This window comes from Fonsecaea pedrosoi (assembly GCF_000835455.1).
Source record: "Fonsecaea pedrosoi CBS 271.37 unplaced genomic scaffold supercont1.1, whole genome shotgun sequence".
NCBI classification, from domain to species: Eukaryota; Fungi; Ascomycota; class Eurotiomycetes; order Chaetothyriales; family Herpotrichiellaceae; genus Fonsecaea; species Fonsecaea pedrosoi.
This window is the reverse complement of record NW_013550615.1, coordinates 3422133-3445599: the sequence shown is the minus strand read 5'-3', so window position 1 is coordinate 3445599 and position 23467 is coordinate 3422133. Positions and strand designations below refer to the sequence as shown.

General features: G+C 52.1%; 9 protein-coding genes across 9 annotated transcripts; 5 read left to right on the top strand and 4 right to left on the bottom strand.

Moving 5' to 3' along the window:
- Nucleotides 1–372: 372 nt before the first annotated feature.
- Nucleotides 373–1981, bottom strand: Z517_01243 (uncharacterized protein; the record flags this gene model as incomplete). The annotated part of the gene is made up of 2 exons (XM_013434205.1): nt 373–950; nt 1024–1981. The coding sequence occupies 2 exons, from the start codon at nt 1979–1981 to the stop codon at nt 373–375; spliced, it is 1536 nt and encodes a 511-aa protein (XP_013289659.1).
- A 602-nt stretch (nt 1982–2583) lies between these two features.
- Nucleotides 2584–4077, top strand: Z517_01242 (uncharacterized protein; the record flags this gene model as incomplete). Its single annotated transcript, XM_013434204.1, has 1 exon — nt 2584–4077. The coding sequence occupies one exon, from the start codon at nt 2584–2586 to the stop codon at nt 4075–4077; it is 1494 nt and encodes a 497-aa protein (XP_013289658.1).
- A 630-nt stretch (nt 4078–4707) lies between these two features.
- Z517_01241 (uncharacterized protein) lies at nt 4708–6757 on the bottom strand (the record flags this gene model as incomplete). The annotated part of the gene is made up of 2 exons (XM_013434203.1): nt 4708–6683; nt 6736–6757. 2 exons carry the CDS (start codon nt 6755–6757, stop codon nt 4708–4710), a joined length of 1998 nt encoding a protein of 665 aa, XP_013289657.1.
- A 3044-nt stretch (nt 6758–9801) lies between these two features.
- Nucleotides 9802–10675, top strand: Z517_01240 (uncharacterized protein; the record flags this gene model as incomplete). Its single annotated transcript, XM_013434202.1, has 3 exons — nt 9802–9976; nt 10036–10444; nt 10495–10675. The coding sequence occupies 3 exons, from the start codon at nt 9802–9804 to the stop codon at nt 10673–10675; spliced, it is 765 nt and encodes a 254-aa protein (XP_013289656.1).
- Nucleotides 10676–11739: 1064 nt separating this feature from the next.
- Nucleotides 11740–13322, top strand: Z517_01239 (calcium/proton exchanger; the record flags this gene model as incomplete). The annotated part of the gene is made up of 2 exons (XM_013434201.1): nt 11740–13077; nt 13164–13322. The coding sequence occupies 2 exons, from the start codon at nt 11740–11742 to the stop codon at nt 13320–13322; spliced, it is 1497 nt and encodes a 498-aa protein (XP_013289655.1).
- A 398-nt stretch (nt 13323–13720) lies between these two features.
- Nucleotides 13721–14409, bottom strand: Z517_01238 (uncharacterized protein; the record flags this gene model as incomplete). The annotated part of the gene is made up of 2 exons (XM_013434200.1): nt 13721–14253; nt 14304–14409. The coding sequence occupies 2 exons, from the start codon at nt 14407–14409 to the stop codon at nt 13721–13723; spliced, it is 639 nt and encodes a 212-aa protein (XP_013289654.1).
- Nucleotides 14410–16640: 2231 nt separating this feature from the next.
- On the top strand, nt 16641–18041 carry Z517_01237 (uncharacterized protein; the record flags this gene model as incomplete). The annotated part of the gene is made up of 6 exons (XM_013434199.1): nt 16641–17037; nt 17105–17440; nt 17509–17744; nt 17799–17861; nt 17914–17977; nt 18028–18041. The coding sequence occupies 6 exons, from the start codon at nt 16641–16643 to the stop codon at nt 18039–18041; spliced, it is 1110 nt and encodes a 369-aa protein (XP_013289653.1).
- Nucleotides 18042–18997: 956 nt separating this feature from the next.
- Z517_01236 (uncharacterized protein) lies at nt 18998–20501 on the top strand (the record flags this gene model as incomplete). The annotated part of the gene is made up of 3 exons (XM_013434198.1): nt 18998–19154; nt 19290–20167; nt 20247–20501. 3 exons carry the CDS (start codon nt 18998–19000, stop codon nt 20499–20501), a joined length of 1290 nt encoding a protein of 429 aa, XP_013289652.1.
- A 560-nt stretch (nt 20502–21061) lies between these two features.
- Nucleotides 21062–21496, bottom strand: Z517_01235 (uncharacterized protein; the record flags this gene model as incomplete). Its single annotated transcript, XM_013434197.1, has 2 exons — nt 21062–21266; nt 21375–21496. 2 exons carry the CDS (start codon nt 21494–21496, stop codon nt 21062–21064), a joined length of 327 nt encoding a protein of 108 aa, XP_013289651.1.
- Nucleotides 21497–23467: the final 1971 nt, after the last annotated feature.

Here is a 23467-nt window from a genome sequence, read left to right as displayed (position 1 = left end):
ATATTTTCGGTTCTTGTACTTTGTAAACCTGTGTAACGATATCGGCGATATAAGAGAATCTTGTAAGAACATTTCTATCTGGTGCCGGTATCCCCCAATGAGCCTCAAGCGTCCTGTCTGCCTGGCACTCGGACCCGGACATCTTGCGTCCTCGAAACGGAGAGAAACCCTAAATTCAATCTCCGTTAACCGCACTATTCTGAGGGAACAACAGCTTGTAGGGGGAGGGGAAGCAAGACCGTTAACTACACCTTGTTCAAAGGCGGTCAGTCAGTCAACTGGATTTCAGAAAGGCCAAGTCAGCGGTCAAGATTCGATATCAGTGCAGAGAGAGAGGCAAAGAAAAGTATCGCAGGAGAATACCTCAGATAATCAATCTAGTGGAGGGGTGAGGTGAGGAAGGTAGATGACGCCCTCGCCGCCTCTTGACTCCATGGCATCCCACAGCACCAACAGAGCGCGGTGGTCGTCGCCCTGCAAGAAGCGAACCGCGTTCTCGTCTTGGTCGTCGAACAAGATGCCATATTTATCATCGAGGATGTGGTGGGGCAGGACCTGTTTCCGACGCGCCCAATCCCTTTCAGTGGTGATATGATGCTGCGAGGCCTGGTGTTCCAGTGCAACATGGGCTGATTTGATGTCGTCGGACTTTTCGCCGTGTGCGTCCATGTCAAGCAAACGACTGTTGGGGTATGTATGTCGCAGTGACAGGGACCGGAGGTTCGTGGCGCCTGTATTGAGGCGCGTGAAGAATTCGGCCCATGTCGGCGGATCGGCCACTTCGGACGATGTATTGGGGCCGCTGGCACCACAGCCGAGCAGCGTCAAATGCTCCAGATTCGGACTTTGCAAGGTCACGAATGCCATCAGCGGATCGTCGATGAAGAAGTGGTCGAGCGTGAGCTTTCGAAGGCGATGGAACCGAAGACCATGAGAGAGCTGGGGAAAATCTGCTCGAAGAAGGGGGTCAGCCAGCTTGATGCAAACGATAATGTTTTGACAGAGTGATTTATTTTTACAGACCGAGATGGCCACATCCCGGAGCCAGACCGATAGGGCAAGAATAATTGGCCTGAAGCTCGAGTGTGTCGACGTTTGTCAAGTGCTGGATAAAAGTTGGCCCCAGGCTTCTGGTGAAGCTCTCCATGTCCATGACCTTGTTCTGCTCCCAGCCTGCTCCATTGTTCCAATGAGCCAGTGAGATCTGGCAGTCTGTCACACAATTAAGGAGACCCTTCAGACCATGGCTCTCTTTGGGGGTGCACTCTGTACTCCCTTTGGGAAGATTGACCAGTCTTAGTGTGAAACTAGACTTGGCTGCGAGGTTGTTCTGGCATATTCCGCGTAGAATAACAAGGATCATGCGCCCAAAATCCCCCGTAGCACTGAATTCCATGCAGCTGTCCACCATGTCGATCCAGTGCCAGGGGAAATCAAGGGTGAGCGCCTCCAAGTTGGGCGGCAGGTTCGACAAGAGCGCAGAGAGACGGGACAGCGGAAATTCGGGCCAGTGTGACAAGACGTCGTCCTCTTCGTATTCAATATCACGAGACCGTTCCGTGTACGCGTCTCTGGCGCCTTGACTCAGTGTCGCAAGGGTATTGCATACGAGCAAATTCTTTACATGTCGCCATCGTGGTGTTCGAGAGAGAGCTTCTATTGATTCGATCGACTTCAGATGAGTTCGAAGCACGACATGGCGAAGAATGCGAGCTTCAAAATGCCGTCGATAGAAGCGGCAAGTCGAGCTCCAATGCAAAAGGGCGTAGGCGCCAGGGTGGTCCTTATTGTTGCGATCAGTGCCATAGTACTTTGCATGCTGGTCGTCGAAATTATTCTCGCCCGTCGGAATACCATTGATGCGCTCTTGTCGGTATGCAGGAGGAAATAAAATATCTGGTAGGTCCAATGACTTTACGATCATCTGATGGACATCCACCGGAAGATTCATCAGCCGACATTGCGGCTGCGCATCGGCCATGTCGGTATGACGGAATCGAGGAGCGAATCTGAAAAGACAAAGACCGGCGTTTTTTGTATATCATGGTAATCACCGAAGAGAGGAAATGGAGTCGAGGTGGGAAGGCGGAAGCCTGCCTCGTGTCAAACACTGAAACACCACCGAGTATATGACTAGAGATGACTCGAATATGCATGAGATGCTCCAGTAATTACCTCTTGCGGTGTAAGGCGGTGCGGTCCGGGTGCCTAGTGCCTTGGTAAAGCCTTAGTGCCTCGTAGTTTCTAGGTAGTAAGTGGGGGCCAAAAGCCACGAGGCTGAGCATCTGGCATCTAAGAGTCAGGATCAGGATCAGGATGAGATGGGGGCGGTGTACCGGAAACCACCTAACCTGGACTCACACTCACTCGAACTCCTTTCTTGTCAATCTCATGCTCAGTCAGGTCGGAACTGTACTCGGTAATAGTTGTTGGCAAGGCTATCCCCTATACACACACTCACGCACTGTGTAACCGACATAACCGCCAACCCATCGTCCAGGGTAGCAGTCAGCATTATTCGTCGGGACCAAGGTCGACCCATTCCCCTCTGGCTCTGATCATTAAAACCCGTTGAAACAAAAAATGCTCGCCCTCGACGGATCCACCCTCGAAGGCGGCGGCCAACTCGTCCGTGTGGCTCTCTCCATCGCAGCCATCTGCGCCATTCCGGTGCACATCTACAACATCCGCGCCGGACGGGGAGGGGGAGGGAACTGGCACCACAAGCGTGCGCACAACAACGGTCGAAGAAGCCATCATCAGGGAAATGCTAACCACGGCGGCGACGATGGAGGGGATCGAGGAAGTACCTCCCCACGGGGTCCGGCGGTGGCTGCAACGAAACCAAAGAAGCCTGGTGGTGGGCTCAAGGAGAGCCATTTGGCAGCGTTAATCTGGTTAGCCCGCGAATGCGGCGCGAAGGTCGAAGGGGGCGAGATTGGGAGCCAGGAACTCACGTTCAAGCCTGCGCGGCGGAGGAGAGATGGGCCGTGGACTGCGAAAGGGGCCGCCGAGGACGCGGAGGTGATTGAGCTGAAGAATCCCGGCAGCGTCTGGCTCATCTGGCAGGCCATTTTCCCGTATATTGTCTTTTCGACGCTCCACACGCGCAGTCACAGAGGATCAGAAGCATCACCGGCCTTCCGCATCCGTCTAAAAGGTGGGACAAACGTGCCCAAGTCCCCATCCAGCGAATACATCCAGCAGGTGCTTCTCCCTTTGTGCGAGCGCATCGGGCTCCCCAGGGTCGAAGTCCAGGTCATTGGGCGGGGGTGGACGACGGGCGCTGCAGAAATCGGAGAGGTTGAGATTTCCGTGTTCCACCCCGAGAAGTCTGGTAAAGACAATGTGATGGCGAAGACAGAGGGCGGTGGTGCGGTGGTAAAACCAAAAGGCAAGCTTAGAGAAGACGAAGTCGACAAAGGTGACGACGTGGGTTTCGTCCTCGCCCCTTTCCAGATCGCCTCACCACGCCCCAGTACCATAACCTCCGTGTCAATGACCATCCTGGCCGGCTCCCCCAAGACGCATTCACTGGTTGAAACCCAGCTCGTCACGGCCCTGCGCGCCATTCTGACCTTCTCATCGCCATCTCTCCCCATCGAATTGCATCCTTCCTCCGCAGACTCCTCCGACGAACGACGCCTCTACATCCTCCTGGTCGCACACACCTCCGACGGCTACGCCTTGGGGAGAGACTACCTCGGGCCAGGCCGCAAGGTGACCAACGACACAGAACGGCAGCGCATGGTCGACGAGGCCGTCGGCACCGTTGTCCGCGCCTTCGCTAGGGAGTGTGAGCGTAGAAGCTGCGTGGATGAATTTGCAGAGGATCAGTTGGTTGTTTTCCAGGCTCTTGCGGACGGCGCGTCGAGCGTTGACGTGGGGGGAGATCGAGGCAAGAACAAGGAGGAGACGGGTAGTTTACATACGAGGACTGTGCGGTGGGTGTGTCGAGAAATGCTGGGGACGGTGTTTGACGGGCTGGGCGGATGTGAAGGGCGTGGAATGAAGGGGGAAGGAGGGTTCGATGAGGTCAAGCATAGCATAGAAGCGCTAAACATCGAGCAAGACTAAGACGAGGAAGAGAATCGTAGGAGGTGGTCCCAGTGCAGGCCTCCGGACTGGGTTGAAAGAATGATCAAGGTAGCCCTTGTTGTCTGGCCTTTTAGACCATGCAGCGTTTCCTATTCACATGGACAGCTTTTCTCGACCACCGTCCCACCAGTCAGTTCGCCTGCAAGGATCTTCCAGCAAGACCCGATGCCATAACACATAGCATTATCAAACTTTTCCCGCTGAAAATGGCCAACCAGACTTGACATCCGCCACAAATCAATTTGGAGCACCCACCCACCTGATGCTCTACACCTCGTGAAGTCATCGACTCCTCCAGAAACCGTTCCCGCCCACCGGTTGCAGCCGCAATCACTTATTAAAGATAATCTTAGTGCTTCTGTGATGTGGAAAGGGAGGCGATGGTTCTCTCTTTGCCGATTTGACAGCATGTTTCACACTGGCACGCTTCTGATGCCCTGTAAACCAGTGGCGTCTTCTCAGATTCTGACACTCGCGGCATTTGACCTCGGTCCTTGTCAGTTTGATCGATTTTTCTGTCTCCTAATCGTCCTGGCTGATCCAAAGACTATCCTGTTTTTCGTTGCCTTTGTTTGGTTTGTGTTGAGGATGACCTCGACTCGAATGCTCCTAACCTTGAGTACCGGCTCTACCGCGACCTCTTCCGCCCTTGGCCGCGCGCTCAGCAAGAAGTTTCTTCTTCAGCTCCTTATGCGCTTGGCGCGCAGCCTTGTCGTACTTGGCCTTCCCTAGAAGTGGAAGACCGGGAATCTTGCCCGTAGCATTGGGGTCTGGCTTCGGCTTGGTGGAGACTAGGTTTGACTTCGGGCCTCGAGCTTTGACAAGATTCTTGCGTTCTTTCTTGGGTTTCTTGACCTTCCAAGGTTTCAACTTGTTCCCGCCGGCTGGGCTCGAACCGGCTTCCGGTTTGGCCTCGCCTTCGTCGAATTGTCCAAATGAGATGAAGTCAGCTGAGAGTTCTTCTTTGGTGGCTGCCACGCCATCTTCGGCAGGAACATGAGCAGACTCTTCAGCCTCTTCTTGAACCTCGGCAGGCTTAGCGGCAGTGGTAGGCTCTTTGGCTGCTTTCTTTGCCTTCTTCAATGCTTTTTTCTCGGCCTTGGACATTTCCTTTGAAACGGTCTCTGCATGATTGTCTGTCACGTCGGTCGAAGTGCCTTGGGCTTCCCCCTCCGTCGGCAGATCGGCTGACGTGGAAGTCAAGGCAATATCGGCATCAGTCTCTTTGCCAGCCTTGCTTTTCTTTTCCTTCTTTTCCTTTTTTTCTTTCTTCTCCGTCTTGTCCTTCTTGTCTTTCTTGTCCTTTTTGGATTTTTTGCCTTCTTCCACTGCAGGTGTGTCTTTGGCCAAATCACTTGGGGCTTCAAGAGCTGGGCTAGGACCATTTTCCCCGTTCTCAATTTGTTTCAACTCAGCCTGGCCGGCTAGCTTCTGGCTCAACGCCGCTGAAGGCGCCGTCAGAGTGGACGATGGCATGTCTAGTCCGATGGCTTTCATCTTCTTTGCCTTCTTGTCCCGTTTGCGCTGCTCCTTGTCGATCTTTTTCTGCCACTGCTCTTCAGTCTTGGGTGCAGCCAGACGCTCCCGTTCCAGTTTCTCGTGAGGAATCTTCCGGTATTTTTTATCTGCCCCCTTCCAGACGTCAGGGTGCAGGGAGCCTGGCTCAGCATATTTGCATTTGAGGATGTGGCCAAACATCAGGTAGTTGTCCATTGTCTCTGCCACAATCTTCGCAACCTCGTTTGAAGCGAATTCGATAAAGGCAAAGTGTTTCGACGCCCCAGTGCGTTTGTTTCGTGACAAGCGTAGGCGGGTGATGTCGCCAAATTGAGAAAAGTAGGCTCTCATCTCTTTCTCATAAAAGCCGTGAGGAATGCGGCCGACATAGACAGTTCCAGGACCATCGTCGTTGCCTTTTGCTTTTTCTTTCTCCAACTTCTTCTGAGTCTTCTTGTATTTGGGCAAAGGAGGAGTTGTCCCAAAGTCAAATCCTTCATCTTGTTTGTCCTCTGTGTCACTGTCAAACCCAGCCAATAGAGCAGCCGCATTGTCATCGGCTTCGACCTCGCCAGCATCCTCCTGCTCATCCTCGCTTGCAAAGCCGCCAAACCCTTCTTCAAACTCATGGTCGACGGTGCGCTCTGCCTCGGCCTGCATCGAAGTAGAGACTGGTTTGTGCAAAGTTGCAGTCTCCAAAATCTCCGCCCCAGTATGTTCAATCACACCATTGACACCATCAGCAGTGAGTGTCTCCCCATTGTTGCTGGTTTTGTCCTTCTTGTTTTTCTTTGACTTTTTCTTCGCCGGCTCAGCGGCTTCCTCAGTACCATTTTGTCCCTCAACTTCATTTGCGGTATCTGCTGGCACCGGTGCCTCCCCATCGTCCATGAAGTCGGATGCGCGCTTGCGAGATTTCTTCGACTTGGTTACAGCAGCATTGTCGGATTGGAGAGTCTTTTGCTTGTGGTCAGATGGGACCTCGATTGACTCATTGTCCTTGAGCTCCGCCTTAGAGGCGTCACCTTTGTCGGTGCTCTTTGATTGCTTGCTCTTCTTCAGAGGCTGGTCAGTTGCACCGGACGACTCTACTCACGAGTCAGTTAGTGATCTTGTGCGCCTGATCTCGTTCGTTCTCACCTTTGCGTTTCTTCGTTCCCATGGCTGCTGCGATATTAGACACAATGAACCATCAACCTCGTGAACAACTATTATCGCCAGATTCTCCAGACTTCTGAGAAAATCAATCGCCAGTCGCCGGTCAAAATTTTCTCCAACTTTTGCTTGGCGTGGAGAGAGAAGCGACGCCGAAGACGGAAAGGGGAACTTATCCGAAGTCAATTCGTGAAGAGATGCTTCTGAGTTACACACTTGCATCTGTTGGTTGATGGTGTGGTGAAGATGCTACGCCTTTTACTCCGTCGATTCATCCGTCTTGCAACAAAGGCTGTGTGGATCCATTCTACATGATCGCGTGGAAACACCTTCATGTCAAGGCCATCAATCTCCGTCCACTGCGATTTTCACACTGAAGAGTTGATTACACAGCACTCATGGTGCTTTCATGGTTCAAACGCCTGAAGAGATGGGAACAAACGATCAAGTGTATAGGACATTTGACAATACTAACACGATTGTAAGGACCTACCGAGAACTAAACAACGGAAAGCAATAACCATCAGATGGCGGGTCTCTGGATCGGCCTGGAGACAACAAAGGGACAAATTCAAAACCCACGGACAGCAACGCTGGTCTTTCCCACTCTACGAACAGCTCTGTGCCATTCAGACGATGTGGTATCGGTGCATCCGCTCCTATATCATTCGCCAAAACGGCAAAAGCACCAAAGCTCCATTTCGCAAACTGGAAAGGCGGCATGCGTGTCTACACAGTCATCCATTCCACAAATAGTGGTTAGGTATTGACCATGGGAAATGTACCTGGGACAACTGACAGAGCCGTAAAGTTCCATGGGCATCTTTACCTCATCAGGGAGCACTGGTACCGCAGGTATGGGAAGGTCTGTTCACATTCGGTCATGAGCCATAATCAAATCGTGACCCAAGTGCCTCTAGACAAGTTTGAATTCTTATCGTCAGCCCAAAGACTATTTCAGTCTCGTTTCTTTTTAACAAAAACTGGATCACCTATTAGACGGCTCCATTCAACCTCCTGCCGTGAACCAAAGGCCTCCCTCGGCAAGGAGATTGTTAACTGGATCTGGAGCCGAGTTAGTCGTGGTTATGGACTACATGCAGGATTGCATAAAGCGAGCTTCGCTGTGATTCAACAATTCACAGGCATGTTCTGCACAATTATGAATAAGTGCCAGAGGATTTCGGGGAGATATGCAGTGCTTAAACAGGAGTACTTGTGCTTGTATACCGCAAAGAAGGAAGCGAGTCGCAGCCACGGCGAGTTCATCCTATCAAAGGCGACACAGATAGGTAATCATGAGACATTATTGACTCTCTTGGTATGCAACACATGGCGTGGCGGCCGTGGCGGACGGGAAATAAACGACTCCGCACGCCGGGTTTGGGTGGCTGACCACTTACTTGTGCTTTACCTTTAGGGAACTGCCTGAACCATCCCTATTGTAGGAAGTCCCTCAAGTCTTTGGTAAGCATACAAGGCCTTCTGAAACCCATTCGTCATTGAGAAGTTCATCGTCTCTCTCGTTGGCTGGAGCTCTAGGCCTGAGGGCGGCCGTATGATCTTACGAGACATTGCCACTTCCTCATCGCTCGGGAATGAGGTCAGGAGCAGATACACTGTCAATGCCTCGAGTCAAGGAGTGAGAACGAGGTGCGAGGTACTTGTAGGCATACACTGTACCTCGCAGGTAGGTTAAGACTGGTGGGTGCCGGTGGCGGGGTATTTGTATCACGAGCAGCCAAAAAACCTGCCTAACGATGACATCAATGGGCTGATTGGGTCGGTGACCGAGGATGGCAACAGGTCATCTGAGAACGTGGAATCGCGCTAATGGTTACATATGTACCTACCTGAACAAGTAGGTTTGATTTCAACGGCCTTCCAACGCCATTTCCACATGTCAATGTAAACAATCCATAAGGTTAACGATGATCAGGGATGTTTGAGTTCAAGTGCTTGGGATTATCAAGCTTCGAGCTTCAAATGAGTCAAGACTCTTTTCGCGCGCAGAGTCACGTTCAATGCACAGTCAAGCGACCGCATCCCCCACTGAACCACAGGAAACACTGGAGAGGGTTCAAGGTTGTTTCTAATGGGGAGAATGGGGCAAGGATATGTAGTGATACTTGTACCTGTATGGCTCTCGAATTGAGGGAAAACCATGCCAGTCAGTGGCACTCATCAAGGCTTGGCCCCTTTCTCTCTGTGGAGTCCATTTGGGTGCGCCCATTAATTATTATTTCGCCCCCTCCCCCAAACCAAAGCCGAACAATCCCGCCTTCTTATGCCTCGTACGTCATGCTTGAGTGTGCATGGACCAGTGTGGCCACTCAGTGTCCTGCTCGTTCAAAACACCGCAGGCTCTCGTAACAAAGTAAGTGTGTCACTGTGGACCGGCCGCTCTCCCGCCAGCCCATGACGAGGCCGCTTTACTACAGCATTACACAGTTTTAACCCTTTACCAGGAATCAACTGTGGCTCTCGGACCCAGACTGGACCATCTGGACCATCCCACTGACAAGCATCAGGCTGACCTAAACCAAATACTTTACTCCCGTTCGCGAACGATGGCCCCCCCACCTTGCCATTCGAGGGACTTGTAGGCGGATCAGCCGGGCCCGGTCTCTAGCACCCTTCGGCCTCAAGACCTCTTCCGAATGCACGAAGCTGCTTTGCCCGAGCGAGTGAAAAACCGTCCCTACGTACGACTCGTCCGAGGAAGATGGAGGGAAAGAGGGGGTTGGTCAAGGCTGATCGTGTCGGTGACTGTTGCTTATGTGGATTGGTAACCAGCCCTCAAGTCTCTTTTAATCACTCGTCCGGCCTCCCATCTCAAGCTTCTTATTACCAGATTTCCGACTTCCCAAGATCTTGTCCTCTTGTACTTGTTATATCTTCGATCAAGCACAGTACATTTGCCTTGGCAAAGCTCGCAAGATTGAGAACAAGCATCGACCGATAACAAGGAGAAGAATACTCAACATCAAGTATTGGAGCACGTGCCTCTCATAGAACCCTGTCACACCACCATATTTTCACACACCAGCCATGGCACCAGTAATATGGGGACTCGACTTGAAAGACATTCATTGGAAGAAGTTTGGGAGCGACTATATGTGGAAGAATAAGGACTATCATATGAGACGGACCAAGTTTATCATCTATCAGCTCGCCATGATATGCATGGTTGTATCCGAATCAATAGGCACCGCCGCCTTGACCGGTAAGCATTTTCAACTCTCTCACCTTGAGCGACGACATGTCTGACATCACGGGTGCTAGACTATGTGAAGCAACAGTCGAGGATTGAGAGTCTACACTCCTCAGCATCCGTTCACAACGACGACTTCGTCGGCATCGCCTCATACAATATCTTTTGCGGTATCGCCGTCGCCACCGTCTTTGGCGCCGGGTTCTTCTTCGATCTCTTCTTCCCCGAGCGCTTTGAACCCAGGAACATTCGATGGGCTTGGAGACTCAGTGCAGTCTTCGTGACGTTGTGCACCATTGCCGATGCCCTAGCCTTCACGGTCATCGTAGCAACCGGCAACTCGTGGATTTCGGCCGACTCACAAGATGCGGAAGAGATTGCTCGCGAGAGGATCAATCCTCCGTTGGTCTACCGACACAATGGTAGGGCCATCGCCTCTACCGTGTTCCTGTGGATTGGCCTATGTGCAACAGTGGCTAGGTGAGTGGCTTGAGGACTTTCCGTGAGAAGAAGACCCTAACAGATAGCAGTTGCATCATCATGTGGCTCTACTACCAGCATCTCGACACCTATGGTCCAAAGTCCCACACGGCTCGCATGCGGGATGAGGTGGACAAGACCATCTTGATCAATGAGCGTGCTCGTACTGGCATGAGCTCCCGAGAGCAGATGGCTTTCAACTCAAAGTATGCACTTGTGAATCCAAGCTAGGCAAAGAGCCCAATTCTAACATCCTCGGCAGCCCATACAAGCCTTGAACGCATTGTTCTTTCCATCCATGGATGGAACATTACAACTTCAACTACCTGAGTCGTGTTCGGAAGGATCTCTCCATCCTTCCCACAACTGAAGTATGGACAATGTCCACAAATTTTTGGAGGTGCCCCCTTCGTCAAGGGAGACAGTTATCGAGGCCCTACAGCGTCGAAAAAGACGTAACACTGTTTTCTATGTGGTGTCGACACACGACTATGTCGAGCGTTTCACAAATATGATGGCATTATGGGTGGAGGCGAGATCCTGGAGAGACGCAAGTTGATCGGCGTAAAAGAGGATTCAAGGCTCAAGCCTACTTGATTGGGGGCGGCACCCAGGCGGGGTGGAAAACTTGACTTACGGAAGCATCGGAACGTCCGGGAAGAGGACCAGGGTGGAGTCTGGTGATCAACTGGCTGGTTCAAGGAGCATGCTGGGCGCTCTTCCGACCGTGCACGTGCCCAATGTAGTTTTATAAGTGAACAGAAGCACCAGAAGCAAATAGTTGCAATGATGTGATGAAGATCTTCCGGCTGTTTCCCGGTCTCAGCCTTACGCCTTGTTCCCCCTCCTATCTATCCTAGCTGGCCTAGTGCAGCCTTGTGGGAATCACCTAATATCGAGGAGCATTCATTGCTCACTGACTGATTGTTAAACAGACTACACTCACTTTTCAAAAGATGGAATATCAGCCCAGATGCGTCGCTCGTACCCCCCCCCAACCAATGGCTTCTTACGTCGTTGCACAAAGAATCCCAAGCCGGGCCAAGAACCAAGCCTCAACCCCGCTCCCAACCTCCTGGAAGGTTAATATTGACTCTCATTTTCTTTTCACATTGTTTGCAAAGGACTCTTCATCTTTGTTCTGGGAAGCTAAGCCCTTGAATTATCAAAAGAGTTGACAAATTGAGGCAGGCACAGCTCACAGCTAAAGACTTTGAGACTTGTCCTCTCATCCCATCGGCTTGCAGTCACTCCTCACCGCATTTCGCCTTGACAGTATCTGAGATTCGATCATCATGAGCGCCGAAGCTTCTAGCGCCTCAAACACAGCTCACCAAGCTATTGGTTCGGCAGACCCGCCGTCGAAACCTCACAGCAACAACCATGACTCTCCCCACAGTGGCCCCGGAGGCCTCTTGACAATCCACCATGAAGGAGAATCTGGCCGGAGCGGGATCCACTTCTGGTCATTCCTGCGTATCTTATGGCGGTCATCATCCCAAGTCTCCATGGCTGTCAATATTCTGTGGCCTTTTGTCCCGTTTGCCATAATCCTTCACTATCTGCCCGGGCACCACTCGACCACGCTCGACAAATGGATCTTCGCGGCGAGCTACATCGGCATGGTCCCTGCAGCGAACCTCTTGGGGTTTGCGGGTCAAGAGCTTGCACGGAAAATGCCTAAAGTTGCGGGAATCTTGATTGAGACTGCGTTAGGGAGTATCGTGGAGATTGTGCTGTTCATCATCCTGATCGCCAAACATAAGAACCCTGAAGGATCTGGCGATGACAGCTCCGCAGAAGAGGGCAACCTCATACCCGTCATCCAGGCCGCGATCCTTGGCTCTATTCTGACCAACCTGCTCCTCTGTCTGGGTCTGTGTTTCTTCTTTGGCGGCATTCGTCGACAGACACAGACCTTCCACGCGGTCGTCTCCGAGGTGGGGTCTGGCCTGTTGCTTGTCGCCGGCTTTGGTCTCCTCATTCCGAGTGCATTCTACTCTGCTCTGAAAGGAGAGACGCGCCCGCACAGTGGTTTCACAGAACACAAGCTGCAATACGACGTGTTGAAGATGAGCCAAGCCACTAGTATCATCCTCATGATCGCGTTCGCCGTCTACATCGTCTTCAACGCACGTAGCCAACACGGCATCTTTGATGAAATCCTCGAGGCAGACGAGATAAACGACGAGGACCGGACCCACGACCTGGCCAAAAAGAAGCTGACATTTACCGAATGCGTCGTCGCCATAGTCGTGTCTCTGACGTTGATCACGCTCCTTGCCGTCTTTCTCGTGGAGCAAATCGAAACCATCGTGCACTCTGGTGTGCCTGATCAATTCCTCGGTCTCATTCTCCTTCCACTGGTCGAAAAGGCGGCTGAGCATCTGACTGCGGTCGACGAGGCATGGGATGGCCAGATGAATTTCGCCCTGTACCACTGTCTCGGACCGAGTATCCAGACGGCGCTGTTCAACGGGCCACTAGTGGTCCTTGTGGGCTGGGCGCTGGGGAAACCGATGGATCTCAACTTTGAGATCTTTATGATTGTCCTGCTCGTGCTGTCGATTTTGGTAGTTGGCAATTTCCTCAGGGATAAAGAAAGCAATTATCTCGAGGGCACTCTGTTGGTGGTAAGTTCTCGCTCCGTGACCTTGCCTAGTAGCTCTTTGGGTCGGCTCGGAAGATTTCTCATGCTGATTATGATGTTATTGGATAGATTGTGTATATCATCATCGCCATTGCGGCGTGGTACTATCCAGATCCGGACGTGGCGACCTCCAACGAATTCGACGATCCTTGGTCTGTCGCTGGCTTTCCGCCGACGGCAACCTCGATGGTTTCTTTGCAGTTTAAAACGCAGGGGACGGTGTTTTGATGGGGTTCTCTCTCCACTGAGGACCGGGCCACTAACCTGTCAAAACGTTCTCGTCGATGAAAACTCGCCACGAAGTGTCACGCCGTTTCTGCAGCAGCTCCAATACTCGAAATGCGATTGCACAGATACTATTGGAGAACGACCCTGCCTAGAAGTCAAACGAAATGACCGACACTCTACTCAACAGTGTAAATGGGTCCTACTGAACGATTCACCAACTCAGAAGCAAACATCGATGTCATGACCTAGAAATACGTTTTTCCTGCTTTATCAAGTCTGATGAAGCCTTCGACTTCTCCAATCCAACCTGGTTCTGCATGTCCTTCGCTATCAAATACTCTGCCTTCTTCGTTCACAGTTGAGTGCCTTTAATTCCTGCTCCTTTCCTTCCGATTACATCACACCTGTCTCTCGTCAGCCTCACCTCGTGGCTCCTGTGCATTCTGGTGCAAACGGGGATCGGTGCCTAGATAAGCTCTGGTGCTCTGAAGGACTCTTTGTCGGATTTGTTCGAGACGCATTGCGTCCGGGAGGCTTTCTGGCATATGTCGATCAACTGAAAGATTCGGTGGCATGGTCACATTCGGCATGGATTGCTGATGGTCTTGGCCTCCACTGAGGTTCTTCGGCATAACTCCTCCTCGAATCTCTCGTTGAATTTCGGCCATGCTCTTTCCACCAGAAAAGCTGCGACGCGGACTCTCTCCACTTATCTCCGACCTCGCAGCATTGAGCGACCCTCTTGCAGAGACAACGTCCTCAGGCCACGCGCAGCTGCCCTGGTGTCTGAGGCACCTGCCACACACAGGTTTCACGCCGTCGCAGCTCTTGCCAGACGCAGCACACTGCGTGCACCGTGACTCGTTCGCATTGCGTTTGCCCCTCGTCTGAGAACGACGATGCGGAAAAGTTGCGGTGTTGCGGTCACGGGCTGGAGTATGGTCAGCTTGCTAACATGGTAAATCGGAAGGTCATACTTACTTTGTCCAGTCGATCGTCTTTCATCCCGGCTATGTTCCTTGCCCTGGCGACGAAGAGAGCCCGAGAGAGGTGTCGTCACATCATCCGCGCTGTTCAAGTTTGGCATCGTGCACGATTTGCTTTTCTTGGTTGCGCCGTGTCGGAAGTAGCAGTGGCAAAAGTCGAAGGAATACTTGGATGCGTGAGGTCGCCCACCCTGTATCGATCTGGTGCAAGGCAGCTATGGGCCTTTGTATCTCGCAAAACGCTACTCGGTCGGACAGACAATGAAGAAACATATCTAGACCTTTGAGGATGAGAAAATACGCAAGTTGAAGAATTATCCTCCACCAGGAAGATCAAGGTGCTTTAATACACCGGCGACTCTGCCTACTGCCAAACCACAGACTCTCCATGTTGCGGTTGCAAGGACATGTTTTCTCCTCCAATGATTCCTGCTCTTTCCTGCAAACCTGCTGTCTACTGCAAGCCATCCTCAATTCTCGCAGAGCAAAGGGAAAACCGGCCTATCGCACGCGGAGAAAAGTGCATAGACGATGACGGTGAGGCATGAAAACACCCAATGACGAGGTGGTCTCTTTGTGAGAGACAGTTAATCCTTCGGGAATGCTGATGTTGTTACGCCCGGGAAGATTGAGTAGAAATGTTATGGTTCTAAAGTTGGAGGGGTTCTTAACCAATAAAACGCCAGATGGTACGCAGCCAATAGAAATGCAGCAGAAAGCAGCAAATGAGTGACGACAATATTTTCAAAATGGTCGCTAAAGATTTAGGGCTACACGGGGGGGCTGCAAATGTGTTGAAAAGATGTCGCAAAGTCGTAGCAAAGTCGTAGCAAAGTCGTAGCAAAGTCGTTGCAAAGTCGTTGCAAAGGTGTTGGAAAAATGGTGCCGGAATACATGCAGTGTGAAAACAAACATCCAATAGAAGCCATTGAAAACTCGCTACTTTGGTACCGTTTCTACGCAGCAGTAGGAAGCGTCCAGTAAAACGACCAGTAGAAAGGGGCCAGGTATGCATCCAATTACAGAGTTGCATTAACCATCCAATAGAGACGCGTTCAGGAAAACAACCAATCAGCATCAAGTACTTTGTAGAAGCCGGCGCAGGAGAGAAGAGTTGCAACCATCCAGCTAAAACCCCCCAAAACCAAATCGTCATTGGGCAGTTGAGCATGGCATTGCGAAGGAGAGGATCGGCAGGCTCTTTGGCTCTCCGGCTCTCTCGCTCTGGACCCGGGTACCGCCCTGATACGTACCGTCTGACCGTTTCATCCAATCCCAGACCATCGTCCGCGTCATTGCACCTTCGCCATTTACCTCGTAGGTTCGTATTGGTCCAAATCATCTCACAGACTGAGAATCGAGCTGACCACGGCAGCACCATTATCAGAACCGATAGGGAGTTCCATTGAATGTCCAAATGCTTCCAACGTATAAGAGCAGAGAACATTTTCCAGACTTTCGACTCCGCGAGAAAACCCTGTCAGGCAATCAGGCTGAGACTGAGCCTGGGGATCCGCTATTTTGTTCGACTTCAGTGGCGGCCAATCAAGAGTGAAGAAATCCAGGTCTTCACGGACGGTCGGATTTTGTTCTGCGGCGGGGAATGATTGGCTGATACTATTGGGTATGCGGGACAGGGTCAAAGTAGGAGGTGGTTCTTCTGCGCTCAGGTCTTCAACCACTGCACCTGCATCTGCATCTTTCAACACGCTGTTTGAAGATTGTCAGTTGACTCTTATATACTTCACTCCACGAAGTGTCATGGCCAAGCATTTGTGTCCCACTTCACTTAAGCCAACCATGTCAATTTCCCCTCTCCTCGTTCGCGACCCGGACTCAGCCTTGCTGGAGGTGGGTTGATCAAGGAAGATGTCTTGAGGCGTCAAATATGTCGTAGAGCAATGCTTGGACCCTTGGGTCTAGGATGCAGCCGCCTTATCATCACTCCTGCGGATGATTATCTCCCGCGCGGATGTGGCCGCTGGCTTGACAAGATGCTAACCAAGTGTATCTTTCTCTACGTGATACAGGGCTTGTAAAGGATTCCCAATCACTTGTTCAAGTCAATCATACAACTTGTTCTGGAAAATCCACTGTAGATCCTTCAACAGGCAGCCAGCACCAACCACCCTCGTTATCATCACCTTTGACCCTGTAGCGGCTGTGTCCCCAGACCGCGAATGTCCGCCGCGAGGGTGAATATCGGATATACCCTCTCTCACAACTCCTCATATTGGAGGGTGTGCATATATTCGTACAAGCCCAGAACAAGCAACTCAGACAATACTCAATAACGACAAGATCACAGCCTCAGCCAAGAAACAAAATCACAATGTCTACCACCGTGACGACGAGTTCACAAGTGGCACCGGAGTATGAATACTTCTTCCGCGATGGGACGATGAACAATCGGCGAAAGGTCCTCCGTGGCGAAGAGGCTGTCGAAACATTTGACGAGATTCCGCTGGTCGACGTTGGCCGCATCTTCAGTGACAAGTACGAAGAGCGTCTGCTCGCAGCCAAGGAGATTGCCAACGTGTGCAAGACCGTCGGCTTCATGTATATCAAAAACCACGGGATACCACAAGAACTGATTGACAAGGTGTTTGAACTTTCCCGCCAGTACCACGCCCAGCCTCTTGCCGTGAAGAAGGAGCAGGACGTATACAAGTCACCTACATTGCGGGGATATGAGATTCACTACACCAAGACCCCAGATGGCGAAGCAGGTGAGATGTCTCGCCCGCAGATCCCCCCTTCCGATGAGGTGAATATATCCAATAACGTTCTCTGCAGTCAAGAAGGGATCGTTTCTCTACAGTTACGAACCTGAAAACGACCCACAGCCGCCGTCCCTGACCCCAGAACAGCGCGACCAATGCATTGGAATCCACAACCAGTGGCCGGCACAGCTTCCCGAGTTCAAGACCACACTGCTACAATACCAGGCTGCACTGATCTCACTCGCCCGTGCGTTGTTGCGGACATTTGCCCTGGGACTTGGTGCGGATGAGAATTATTTCGACTCGATCGTCACGGCACCCTTTGTGTCCATCATTCTGCAATACTATCCGCCCAGAGCACCCGGTTCGACAGACCTGGATGGTCTCGGTGCACACAGCGATTTTGAAAGTATGAGATGTTTTCAACAACTTGCTTCTCCAGCGTCTAGACACACTGCAGACACTGACAATCCACAGCATTTACCATCCTGAACCAAGACATGGTAGGCGGCCTTGAGATCCTCAACAAGAACGGGATCTATGTCCCAGCAAAGCCCATTCGTGGCACCTTTGTTGTCAACGTAGGGGACTTTCTGCAGAGAATCTCCAACGACACATTCGTGTCCACTGTCCACCGTGTCCGCAACGCTTCGGGGGTTGAACGCTACTCGATTCCCTTCTTCTTCAGCTTCAACATGGACGCTTCAGTTCCGGTAAGTGAGAGTTACATGGTCATTGCACGATGTTGTACGTTGATGAAATCACAGGTCATGCCGGCTTGTACGTCGGAGAGTAACCCGGCCAAATACGAGCCAAGGAATCTGCATGAGGTATGTTTCCCAAAGTGACAAGATGACGGGACTTGGTAACTTACAATGACAGTACACGGCATTGAGGCGTAAACGGCAGAGGGAACAGCACGAAAAGGGTATCCACGACACTCTTGGTCAGTATTTGACGCGATCCAGTCACGCGAGACGAGGCTGACTTTTTTAGTTATTGAGATGTAGCGACATGGGCGATTCGCAGTCGTCGTGGTTCAATCGCAGTCCACGGTTGACAAGTTGCGCAAGACCAGATCCAGGAGATTAGAAGGACAATAGACCACCAGAAGGAGATTCACATTGTGAGATGGTGCAGAGTTTTAGAGAGCAGCGACATTCATGGCGGGGGTGTCAGTAGAACAAGGTCGGCCATCGAACCCGGGTCTTGACGGATGAAATACTTCAAAGTCGAAATACCTACCTCCAAGAAGCTCAAAGACTAACTTACGGCGAGATATCAGTCCCCATCATGAATTCACAAATACCAAGAGTCTATGCAGATAGAAACCCTCTCAAAGAGATCAACAGCAGAGATAGGTGACGCATGTGAAATCAATTGACCACAAAAACAACAAGACGCTCCAAATTTCGTCCGTTTGTGACTCAGCAATTCCTTGTGATTTGTACAATGTGTCCTCGGTATCGTACAACTAGGTAAGAGAATCCACCTGCGCTCCCCAAGGGATTCAGGGATTCGACATTGAACTGCACGGGTGTCAAGTACCGATTGGCCACTCTGTTAGCCACTCTTTCTAGGCGTCAACGGCCTACTCCGTGCTGGAACGCAGATCACCTCCACCATGAGAATATCATTGATCAGTCAAACGAGGTGAGGAGAGAAAGGCCGTAGGGAAAGTCGACGGATATGTGGCCGATTGATATATTTATCTATCTACCTACCTACCTATCCATATATTGAGTGACTGCAGACGGACTAACATACGGACGGTGTATTGAGGACACGAGCGGCCTTGTTTTGACTACCACCTCGTACCTCGTACGTTCTCAAAACTTCGTCGGTATAAGCATCTCCTTCGTGGTGAACTGCATGTTTTAGGGTTTGACCACAGGTCTAGTCGATACAACACTTCGTCTCTGCTAGTACAGCAGATTGCAAAAAGGTGAAAAAGTGACAACTCAAGATGCACCTCGCCAGAGTCCTCTCGGTCATTTCCCTCTTGACCACCTCCTACGCACAGAGCAGCGCGGATGGCTTCCTCGAGCAGGCTGTCAAGTTGATGGAAGAGAGTCCGTTGTTGGACACGCACATTGATCTGCCGCAGATTATCAGGAGTTTGAGTAAGTGGATGGATTTATTCCCTCTTCGCGTTCAATTCAAGTTTCTTCTTGTTGTCCACTGTTGTTGTGAGAATACACTGGTCTTTTAAAGACAGCCGTACTGACATATACCTACCTACCTGCCTACCTTTGCAGATCGACGACCACTCGATGCCATCCCCCAACTCAACGGCTCGTTCCCAGGCCACGTCGACATCCCCCGGATGCGGCAGGGCCGACTCGGCGGAGCCTTCTGGACGGTGTGGGCGCCGTGCTACGACGTGACGGGGGAAGACCCGGGGAGCGACTTCAACACCCCGACGAACCACCTGCGTGACGCGATGGAGATGCTCGACATCATCCAGAACATGATCGCCCGACACCCGGCCGATCTGCAGTACGCGCGGTCGACGGCCGAGGTGTGGGACGCGTTCCGCGCCGGCAAGATCGCCTCGCTCATCGGCATGGAAGGCACCCACGTGCTGGGCAACTCGCTGGGAGCGTTGCGCATCTTTGCCCAGCTGGGCGTCCGCTACTTGACCCTGACACATACCTGCCACAGCGCGTTCGCGTCGTCGGCCGGCCCGGGCACGCCCATCGACCCGGTCCACGAGGGCAATGCCCTGTCGCCGCTGGGCGAGGAGCTCGTGCGCGAACTGAACCGCGTGGGCATCCTGGTCGACCTGGCGCACACGTCGGACGCGACCATGAGACAAGTGATCGCCCTGTCCGAGGCGCCGGTGGTGTGGACGCACGCGGGCGCGCGCGCCCTGTGGGACCACCCGCGCAACGTCCCCGACGACATCCTGCGCCTGATCGGCGACGGACCGGGCCAAAAGGACGGGGTGATCCAGTCCATCTTCTTCCCGCCGTTCATCGGGCCAAACCCGGGCGCCAACGTCTCCCGCGTCGCCGACCACATTGAGCACATCGCCGGCATCGTCGGGCGGAACCGCGTGGGGATCGCCTCCGACTTTGACGGCATGTACATCTCGGTCGACGGCCTGGAGGACGCCAGCAAGTACCCCAACATCGTAAGTCCCTTTGCCCCCTTTTCAAAAATTTCAAGATTATTACTCTCGGTATCTGCTCACACACATACGTGGCAAACAGGTCGCAGAGCTTCTCTCCCGAGGATGGACAGCAGAGGAGATGAAGGGCGTCATGGGCGGGAATCTGATGCGGATCATGGATAAAGTGGACGAAGTCAGCGAGAAGATGCGGGATCAGTTGCCCTCCTCGGCCATTTGGGAGAAGAGACAGGACCTGCCCGCGACGAAATGGGGCGGTGGGGGCATTCAGACGTACTGGCCGAGAGATGTCAAGGAGGCGGTGGAGAGGATGACGGTGCGGCATGATGAGTTGTGAAGACAGACACACACACACACATTGGAGACAGTGTGACAGGGGAAGTGGGAGATAAGGGGGAGAGATGCAGACAGGCAGAGACGCTATCATGCTCGTCGGTATACATGTCCCTACTCTAACGATGGGTGACAAGAACGAAGTTGCTGACAGTGTCAAGTCGATCAAACGAGAAAAGGCCGGGTTAGTAAATAGTCCGCGATGGCACTACACTACGAAACATATGGAATATGGAATATCGGGCCACGATATGGGGGGGAAAAAAAGGGGGGGGCCAGGGTAATGCGAATGGCTACCTACATAGATACCTTAGTATTTCATTCCTTCGTTGTCCTGTCAAAAGAGAAATCTCGACGGCTTTCTGGTCACATCTATCTACCATCTCCCATCTCCATCTCCACCCTCGACTCATCCTTGAGCACATCTCGACACGTCTCTGCGCGCGCGCGCGCATCATGTCTCGTCTCCACTCCACACCACTGAAATCCATTCCTTTATCCAATCCACCTCACCCGAAACCACTCACCACATCCCCGAAATAAGTGTGAGAGAAAAAAATTAAATCACTGAATGGCCGAAAACTTTGTCGGGACCAAGAAACTGCTGGCGACTTTGGCGTTGATGGCGCCGTCCTTTTCGCTGTTGGCCCGGGCCTCGATCCACTCGGGGTCGTTGAAGAAGGCGTTCCATTTCTGTTCGCGCTCGGCCAGCGACTCCCAGGCCAGCATGTACGTGAGGTCGTTGGCGTCGGGGCCGACGAGGGTTGTCCTGTCGGCAAGAATCAGTTTCACAATTGTCAGGGACACCAAGAGCCCTCGGTTGAAGGGAACCAGAGCTAGAGCCGGGTCATTGGAAGGGGGAAGGGGAGGGACTTACCAGAAACCCAATTGCCGGATGCCGTGCTTCTCCCAGATCCTGAGCGTGTGGTTCTCGAACCGCGCCAGCAGGTTGGGCAACCGGCCAGGAATGGTGGTGTAGACACGGAGTTCGTAGATCATTTTTGCCCACTACCACTGATTTCGTCCTCGACAAGTATTCGACTTATAAATGATGGATGGAGTGAGGTTTGTAGCGAGGACTCGGGACTCTGTCGGCCAATCTCTTCTTTTCTTCTCGAATAGATCGTAATTGTTTAAGCAAGATAATATACCTGTAACAAGTATCAGACAAGACCTGTCCTCACTCACCTCCATTGAACTCGCTTTTCGTGATATTAATACTTTGCCGTCGGTACATATCCCATGCGGGGTAACAAATGAGTCTGACAGAGGACGAGGGCCGCACTGCCGGCCGACTGGGCGCAGCGCAACGACGCAAGGTGCGGGGATGATGAGGACCCATGTTTACCTTTTTCTAGGTTTCTAGGTACGAGAATGTCGGTTGGTAGATACATGGATGGAGAAAGGGGTGTTTTACTCCAAGTCTTTGATTCGATGTGAGCGACAGGGAGAGCAACTCCTCTGCTCCACATCGAGAAGACCCCGCTCGATGGGCATTTGGGATTGGGATGTGATGTGGATAGAAAGAAAAAACACGCTGTTCAAGGTATTTGGTAGCCGAGGATCTGAAAACATCGCGCAGCGGACGCGCCAGACAAGCTTCAACGGGCGAAGACGACGCGGGTTAGCGAGTGGAGAGATATGAGTTGTTCCACGTACCTGGGTATATGGTTTGTGCCTGGATCCTCAGTACCCCGGATCCCCTTTATCGAAGCGTTATTTCTCTCCGGGGCTGTCTTTGAGGGATTGGTCGATTTCAGCATAATTGGTGCCCTGGTCTCCCGCAAAGGGGTTCTTGGACGCAAAGAAAAACTCGATCGGCGACTGGTTGCTGCTGTGCACCTCCCAGAGACCAAAGAGACATAATCCTATTCGAGTCAATGCTACGTGGCACGTTGGGTTACTGTTAGGGCGCGAAGACACTTTCGAACTTGCGCCGCACTTGGCCCAGTGCAGCAATGCCTTATTTGTTCGTTTGTCTCTTCGACTGTTTCTTTCCTGCAGAAGCACCATCCGTCAATGGCACACCTACTCATTGGACCTCCCTCCTTTCGCTGGCCGGCAGCATGGGGCGCCCTGACGCGCCTTGCCGATTACTTTCCCCCTCCCAAAATCTGCCTCGCTGCCAGAATTCTGCCCTCCCCACGATTCTCCCTTTTGGTTTCTTGCAGATTTTGCCCTCGTCTTTTCCAGGTATTGGACGGAAAATCCGACATGTTGTGGGGGTCAAAATGGCTCAGCCTTATTGTCGCCATTCTTGCTTGATTAAACAGTATTCGGTCGCACGAGTCATATTCTGCTAGCTGCCCACCTTCATTTTCCTTCCGTTCGTCGATTCTGCCATACCATGGAACCTCGGCTTGAAAAACTACCCAAGACGCCACCGCGGCGTGAGGTCTTAGTCCTGGAGAGAGAAAAAGAACAAAGGATTCAGCCAAAACCTCGGCCTTATATACCGCGCGAGCTGCTCTACCACGCCATTTTCGACCATGAAGACGACGGTGCTTCTCCCCCCTTGACCGAAGACGACGATTGGGAGCTCTCTGCATTTGAAACTGAGAATCCTAATGGCAACGGCAAAGACCATGATACTATCCACGATGCCTCTACCGACGACGACCTTACTGATGATGAAAGCGATAAACCTGCCAACAATGACGCTACTCGCAGTAGCCCTGTCGAAGTTGACTGCGCTGAACCTCTCAATAACAACACTCTTCGTAATAACTCTACCGAGAGTGAATCCACCGACAAGGACCCTACCGACAAAGACCCTACCGACAAAGACCCTACCGACAAGGACCCTACCGACAAAGACCCTACCGACAAGGACCCTACCGACAAGGACCCTACCGACAATGAAACTACCGACAAAGACCCTACCGACAAGGACCCTACCGACAATGAAACTACCGACAAGGACCCTACCGACAAGGACCCTACCGACAAGGACCCTACCGACAAGGACCC